Here is a 7,976-nt window from a genome sequence, read left to right on the forward strand (position 1 = left end):
AGGTGTGTGGCACCACTGCCAGGCTTTCAGGAGACATTTACATTGTCAAGTTTAAAGTATAAAAGACAATGAAACAGTAAACTAACCACCTTCCACAGGTCTAATGTTTATGTCAGTATGGGAACTGCAGGTCAAAAGGAAGGTCCATCCAGTGCATGATGAAACCAGCTGGTGACAATGTGCATCAAGTCTCACTGGCAGGAGAGGACAAGTGAAGAGCACTCCAGCAGGTGAAGGGATGGCGGAGAAGAAGTATGTCAGCATCATGTATCCAGGGTTGGAACCATCTTTTCCTACTATGGTATTTGTGAGTTTCTGCAGAGCCCAGCTTGGACTGACGAGGACAAGTCTGCATTCATCCATGGATGGACACTGGCAGCAAACCCAATGGTTTCTTGTTTCCAGAAAGATGAGAGGTTCTTAGGGTTCTTACCAGGAACTGCCTATGCACATGAGGGGAATATGGAAGAATGTGAGAGAAAGTCTCAAGTTTGACAATCCATCTTCTGGTGTTCAAAGGCAGATTTATTTAAACTTCCAAGGTGCGACTTTGTGTCTCCCTTCTTCTTGCAGTGTGTATGTTCTGTCTGTAGTTTGCAGCAGAGAGCACTGTGTGGACACAGGCTGAACATTATCTTGTTGGGTATGCACAGGAGCTCTGTGATTCCCGGGAAGAGTCCCAGGCGCCGTGTGTTTCTGGAGCAGTCTATTTTTCCTCAAAGACTAGGCGCTTCCTGGCCTTGCATGGAGGGCGAGTAGGTCTCACAGGATTCAGCGGGCACTGTTGTTGGTGGCTTGAAGGAGAAGATGGATGGGGAGGCTCCAGTGGTGAGTGCAGAAGAAACTCCAGCATGCTGCCTTGGGGGCTCCAGTAAGCCCAGGGAGCATATTCCTCTGCTCTAGGAGAGACGGAAGGAATGCGGCCATCTGGGACTTGAACCTGAAATAAAGAAGATGAGAGATGAAGCTCTGGGACCAGGTCAGATGGAGCCTTCATCCATGGCATCCCTGAGTGAGAGACATTTTGCAGGCCCTTGCAGTCTCTTACCGAAGCACTGAAGGATCCTGGCTGGATGACTATGACTTCCCGCGGCATGTCCAGGAGATCAGAGTCAGGCTGGTCTGAGGGCAAGAACTCAGGATGTCTGGGGCCAGTGGAATCTTGGAGGCTTCCGGGGACCAAGAGGATGGTGTGTTCTGGGAGGGACACTTCCAGGATCGAGGTGTGCTGAGGTTCCAAGAGCAGGTCGCAGTCATCCAGGTTCAGCTGTAAGGGAGAGCCAGGTGGCAGGAACAGCAGGGAAGTGAGCCTGTAGCTGGAAGTCTCCATAGGGCCCTCTAGGTCGTGTTGAGCATGGTGGTCTTGTTGGAGTCGAGGGCGCTTGACAGGATTGGTTACAGGATCAGCGCTGGTGCCCTGGGGCCTCACTCCCTCCATGGTGTGATGATTTGGCAAATTGGGAGTTGGTGCCTAAAGAGGTGCACTGCAGATGCTAGACCTGTGAGCTGTACTTCATGCAGGTATGACTGTTGTCAGACTGGCTTTTGCAAGAGACTCTGTGCGCCCTCTTGGAGAGAAGAGATTCGGTCAGAAGGACTAGCTGATCTGAAGTGTTGGCTTGGAGAGAACCTGAGTTCTTTATATCTTCCTGGCTTGCAGGAAGCTCTGCCCAGGCAGGGCGGGGCCTCAAGCACAGGCAGGGCGGGGCCTTGGGAACAGGCCCTCGAAGGGGGTGGCATGGGTGGAGGAGGAAGGGCAGCAGGGGTAAGCAGTGTTGGGAATATTCGTAGTCAAGGGAGAGAAAATGGCCCTTGAATGTCCTTGTCGTTATCCTTGCCTTCACCTGTGGCATCACACACAGGAACATGGCTTTCCCACCCCAGCCACGTTTTCAGGAACTCTTGGTCCCATCCTAGAAATTCCCTTCATTTGCAAATAAAAACGGAAATGCACATTATCAAAGTGAAACAACACTTGTTCCTTGCAGGTCAGGCTTGCTACTTAAGGACAGAAACTAAAAGCGTTTTAGGTTCCTATTTTTCTATTAGAAAAATGACCTCAAAGTTGTGTTATAATGAAGTACATAATTGATCTGAGACAACCCATCGATGAGTGAATATTCGCCTAGCATGCTGGGGGGCATTGGATTTGATCTCCAGAAACAAATCAGAAAAGTAGTCCTGTGAGTACTGTAGAACTTCCCTAACCCCAGCGTTTGAGAGACAGTCACAGCAAGATTATGAGTTCAAGGCCAGTCGGGTACATGGTGACAACTAGACTGGTCTTGGTGTGTGGTGAGCTCAAGGCTAGCCTGGACTGACTGAATTATGCCTGAGAAAGTTAGTTCATCCTCACGAGCCATTACGAGTGGGGAAAAATAGTTTCAATGTTAGATGCTTTGTTTCTGTTGGATATTATAATGAAGGACAGATCTGTTGATTGATTTATTTACTTTTTTCCCAGACAGGGTTTCTCTGTGTAGCCCTGTCTGTCCTGGAACTCACCCTGTAGACTAGGCTGGCCTTGAACTCAGAAATCCCTGTGCCACTGGCTCCCAAGTGCTGGGATTAAAGGTGTGAGCCACCACTGCCCTAGCAGGCAGTTCTTCAGGAGCACTTAGTGCCCTTAAGAGCTCTGCTCTCTCTCACTTCCTAATTGTCCTAATGAGTTTATTTCTTAATGTAAGTAGTGGTTGTACACATTCACTGATATACAGAGTGGTGCACAAAGTGGTGCTGTGATGTGTCTATAATGAAGAATTAACTGAAGCTGTTTTCTGGTCTTTACAGGAGACTTCTGGCCACACAGAAGCTGACATCACTCTTCCAATCAGCCTGAGTCCGTGGAAGTGGCAAGAAACTGCAGCACTCCACCAGAAGTCTTTTGGTGTTTTTCTCTCTAATATGTCCCAACTGACTGAGCTCAAGTATGTCATGTTTAAGTCAATATAAGGTCTTTGGAAGCCAGAGCAAGACTGCCTGCATACTCAGGATCCCATCATATTCCCAAGCCTTTCTCAGATTAAACTTGTAATCGCTCTAAGTCCATCTTGCTCTGACATACTTCAGTTTAGAAGAACATTTAGTCGAAACTGAAGAACAGAAGCTAAAAATGTTGTGCCGGGAAGTATTCACTGAACCTCCAAAACACAACCAAGGAGCAAATTCCAATGGAGCCCGATTAGGCTCTCTTTATTCCAGCTGAAGCTTAGAGTTTCTGTTTGTTTGTTTCTTTGTTTGTTTGAGGCAGGTTTTCTCTGAGTAGCCCTGCCATGTTTGGAATTTGATCTCTGGATCAGGCAGGGCTCAACAGAGATTAGGCTCTCTTTATTCCAGTTGAAGCTTAGAGTTTCTGTTTGTTTGTTTCTTTGTTTGTTTGAGGCAGGTTTTCTCTGAGAGGCCTGCCTGTTTTGGAATTTGATCTCTGGATCAGGCAGGGCTCAACAGAGATCCGCCTGCCTCTGCCTCCCCAGTCCTCTGGAAGGGTTCTTCTTTCTTTTTTAAAAAAAGATGTATTTATTTTCTGTATATCAGCCCAGGAAGCTGCCTTCAGGCACACCACAGCAGGGTATTGGATACCATTACAGATGGTTGTTATCCACCCTGCTTTTGTTGCGCCCTCTGCAAGATCAATACAGGCTCTTATCTGCTGAGCCATCTCTGCAGCCCACCCCCTCCACCAAAGGCTTCTTAACTGAACATCCTAACAGTATGTGAGCAGGTCCTAATGATGCAAAGCTTCTTTCTTACTGCAGTTAGTCTGTTAAATTTCTATGCCCTTATCCATCTTGTGGTATAAATGGGGCCTCTGGTATTTGTTTTTCTTCCCTCTTTTTTCTCATGGTCCCATAGAGGCCAGGCTGGCCTTGAACTTACTCTGTAGTTGAGATTCTTTTGTAACTTTTACTCCTTGTGCCTCTCCCTGAAACCTCAGGTAAATAACACCTCAACCAGTACACTTAAGCTTTTGAAATATGCTTGACTCCGTGGCTGGAGAGATAACCAAGTGGTTAAGAGCACTGACTACTCTTCCAAAGATCCTGCATTCAAATCCCAGTAACCCCATGCTGGCTCACAACCATCTGTAATGAGATCTGACGCCCTCTTCCGGTGTGTCTGAAGATAGCTCCAGTGTCCTTACATATAATAATAAATACATAATTTACAAAGTACATAGGCTAGCCTTAAAGGTTTAGTTGGAAAACCATGATAGTGATTCATTTCAGGTTTTTTATGTACAGAACCAATTAATTATCCTATCACACTTTATTTCCAACAGTATATAGTGTCCTATTTTTCTCTGTTTCCCCATTAAAAAATTATGATATTGGTGTGAATTTTGTAAAAGAAGAATGAGAAGAACGAAAAGAGAAAAACCAATACCAATCCATCCATCTTGTATCTCTCTCTGTCTCTCTCTGCTTATGTCTCTCTCTCTGTCTCTCTTTATTTATTTCTCTTTCATATCTTATTTCAATGCCTTTTCTATTAGCTGTTCTTAAATGCTTTAACTTACCTTTTAGCCCATAACCCACCAGATGTGTGGAAGAATAGTGAACCTGTTCAGAAATGGTTCTTTGGGACAACCTCCATCAGTGTTGTCTAGAAATTGGTAGTTGAGTTCACTGCTCAGCTGCTGTGGCAGGATCCATAGGATGTCAGTAGCAGCTAGATCCAGTGGCAAACACTTCTCGGGTATAGCCACCCTCCAGTTTGTTAAAGACAAGAGAGCAGCAGGTGGCAGGACCTAGCAGGAACATCCCCGCAGAAGGGACTTTGACAAGTAGTGATATCTGGACTTGTGCATCTCATGACAGAGCAAGGATCTGGAAAAAAGAGAGACCAACAAATGTTTTGCTATGCAAGCAAGCCCAGCTCAGCCCCTTTGCCTGTATGCCCAGTCCTTTTTCTACTTCCTTCAGATATCAGGTTCCTCCACAGGTGTTGCCTTAAGCCCAAGTCCTGCCTTGCCCCAGCCCCTGTGTCTGTCTCAGCTGACATCACTCTGCCAATCAGCCTGAGTCTGTGGAATTGGCAAGAAACTGCAGCACTCCACCACCCTTTTGTCTCTTCTGTTCTCTTTAGGTTCTTTATATAGATATATAAATCAAGATTGAATTAGTTTATGCAGGGCCTTGGTTTTCTGCAACTAAATCTGTAGTCCAGACTGGCTTTGACCTCGGAGATTCCCCTGACTCTGCTTCCCCCGTGATGAGACTGAAGATGTGTGCACCACTGCCAGCCCCAACCCATTCTCCGTGCCCTGTACCATGTCTGCTTCAGTATCAGCTCCAGACCTTGGTGCTTCTGTGTTATTTTTATATTGTGATCATGGGCACCCATGAGCTAGTCCCCATGGTGTCTTGAAGATCAAAGTTTTCAGAACACAAAATTATTGTATAGACTTAAACGTTACAAATAAAATGTTATTTCCTTACAAGAAAGGCATACTCTATAGAGATTGAAATTTTCATACAATTTTTTATTTTTTTTCCAGGAAATTTTTTTTCTTTTTTCTCTTTTTTCTCTTTTTTTTTCTCTTTGGTTTTGTGAGACAGGGTTTCTCTATGTAGCTCTGGCTGTCTTGGAACACACTCTGTAGACCATGCTGGCCTGGAACTCAGAAATCTGTCTGCCTCTGCCTCCCAAGTGCTGGGATTAAAGGTGTGTGCCACCACCGACAGGCATTCAGGAGACATTTACATTGTCAAGTTTAAAGTATAAAGGACAATGTAACAGTAAACTAACCACCTTCCACAGGTCTAATGTTTATGTCAGTATGGGAACTGCAGGTCAAAAGGAAGGTCCATCCAGTGCATGATGAAACCAGCTGGTGACAATGTGCATCAAGTCTCACTGGCAGGAGAGGACAAGTGAAGAGCACTCCAGCAGGTGAAGGGATGGCGGAGAAGAAGTATGTCAGCATCATGTATCCAGGGCTGGAACCATCTGTTCCTACTATGGTATTTATCAGTTTCTGCAGAGCCCAGCTTGGACTGTCGAGGACAAGTCTACATTCATCCATGGATGGACACTGGCAGCAAACCCAATGGTTTCTTGTTTCCAGAAAGATGAGAGGTTCTTACCAGGAACTGCCTGTGCACATGAGGGGAATATGGAAGAATGTGAGAGAAAGTCTCAAGTTTGACAATCCATCTTCTGGTGTTCAAAGGCAGATTTATTTAAACTTCCAAGGTGCGACTTTGTGTCTCCCTTCTTCTTGCAGTGTGTATGTTCTGTCTGTAGTTTGCAGCAGAGAGCACTGTGTGGACACAGGCTGAACATTATCTTGTTGGGTATGCAGCACAGGAGCTCTGGGATTCCCGGGAAGAGTCCCAGGTGCCGTGTGTTTCTGGAGCAGTCTATTTTTCCTCAAAGACTAGGCGCTTCCTGGCCTTGGATGGAGGGCGAGTAGGTCTCACAGGATTCAGCGGGCACTGTTGTTGGTGGCTTGAAGGAGAAGATGGAGGGGGAGGCTCCAGTGGTGAGTGCAGAAGAAACTCCCGCATGCTGCCTTGGGGGCTCCAGGAAGCCCAGGGAGCATATTCCTCTGCTCTAGGAGAGACCGAAGGAATGCGGCCATCTGGGACTTGACCCTGAAATGAAGAAGATGAGAGATGAAGCTCTGGGACCAGGCCAGATGGAGCCTTCATCCATGGCATCCCTGAGTGAGAGACATTTTGCAGGCCCTTGCAGTCTCTTACCGAAGCACTGAAGGATCCTGGCTGGATGACTATGACTTCCCGCGGCATATCCAGGAGATCAGAGTCAGGCTGGTCTGAGGGCAAGAACTCAGGATGTCTGGGGCCAGAGGAATCTTGGAGGCTTCCGGGGACCAAGAGGATGGTGTGTTCTGGGAGGGACACTTCCAGGATCGAGGTGTGCTGAGGTTCCAAGAGCAGGTCGCAGTCATCGAGATTCAGCTGGAAGGCAGAGCCAGGTGGCAGGAACACCAGGGAAGTGAGCCTGTAGCTGGAAGTCTCCATAGGCCCCTCCAGGTCGTGTTGAGCAGGGTGGTCTTGTTGGAGTCGAGGGCACTTGGCAGGATTGGTTACAAGATCAGCGCTGGTGCCGTGGGGCCTCACTCCCTCCATGGTGTGATGATTTGGCAAATTGGGAGTTGGTGCCTAAAGAGGTGCACTGCGGGTGCTAGACCTGTGAGCTGTACTTCATGCAGGTATGACTGTTGTCAGACTGGCTTTTGCAAGAGACTCTGTGCGCCCTCTTGGAGAGAAGAGATGTGGTCAGAAGAACTAGGTGATCTGAAGTGTTGGCTTGGAGAGAACCTGAGTTCTTTATATCTTCCTGGCTTGCAGGAAGCTCCGCCCTGGCAGGGCGGGGCCTCAAGCACAGGCAGGGCGGGGCCTGGGGAACAGGCCTTCGAAGGGGGTGGCATGGGTGGAGGAGGAAGGGCAGCAGGGGTAAGCAGTGTTGGGAATATTCGTAGTCAAGGGAGAGAAAATGGCCCTTGAATGTCCTTGTCGTTATCCTTGCCTTCACCTGTGGCATCACACACAGGAACATGGCTTTCCCACCCCAGCCACGTTTTCAGGAACTCTTGGTCCCATCCTAGAAATTCCCTTCATTTGCAAATAAAAACGGAAATGCACATTATCAAAGTGAAACAACACTTGTTCCTTGCAGGTCAGGCTTGCTACTTAAGGACAGAAACTAAAAGCGTTTTAGGTTCCTATTTTTCTATTAGAAAAATGACCTCAAAGTTGTATTATAATGAAGTACATAATTGATCTGAGACAACCCATCGATGAGTGAATATTCGCCTAGCATGCTGGGGAGCATTGGATTTGATCTCCAGAAACAAATGAGAAAAGTAGTCCTGTGAGTACTGTAGAACTTCCCTAACCCCAGCGTTTGAGAGACAGTCACAGCAAGATTATGAGTTCAAGGCCAGTCGGGTACATGGTGACAACTAGACTGGTCTTGGTATGTGGTGAGCTCAAGGCTAGCCTGGACTG

General features: G+C 47.1%; 2 protein-coding genes across 2 annotated transcripts; both read right to left on the bottom strand.

The window, feature by feature from the left end:
- Window positions 1-628: 628 nt before the first annotated feature.
- Window positions 629-1,438, bottom strand: LOC127688309 (proline-rich protein 23A3-like). Its single transcript, XM_052186819.1, has one exon. It carries the CDS (start codon window positions 1,436-1,438, stop codon window positions 707-709), a length of 732 nt encoding a protein of 243 aa, XP_052042779.1. The 3' UTR covers window positions 629-706.
- Window positions 1,439-6,362: 4,924 nt separating this feature from the next.
- LOC127689541 (proline-rich protein 23A3-like) lies at window positions 6,363-7,094 on the bottom strand. Its single transcript, XM_052189236.1, has one exon. It carries the CDS (start codon window positions 7,092-7,094, stop codon window positions 6,363-6,365), a length of 732 nt encoding a protein of 243 aa, XP_052045196.1.
- Window positions 7,095-7,976: the final 882 nt, after the last annotated feature.

The sequence above is a fragment of the Apodemus sylvaticus genome, chromosome 7 (genome assembly GCF_947179515.1).
Source record: "Apodemus sylvaticus chromosome 7, mApoSyl1.1, whole genome shotgun sequence".
In the NCBI taxonomy this organism is placed as follows: domain Eukaryota; kingdom Metazoa; phylum Chordata; class Mammalia; order Rodentia; family Muridae; genus Apodemus; species Apodemus sylvaticus.

Excerpts from the sequence above, each read along its gene's own strand:
- LOC127689541 (XM_052189236.1), bottom strand. The coding sequence starts at position 7,094 with ATGGAGGGAGTGAGGCCCCACGGCACCAGCGCTGATCTTGTAACCAAT.
- LOC127688309 (XM_052186819.1), bottom strand. The coding sequence starts at position 1,438 with ATGGAGGGAGTGAGGCCCCAGGGCACCAGCGCTGATCCTGTAACCAAT.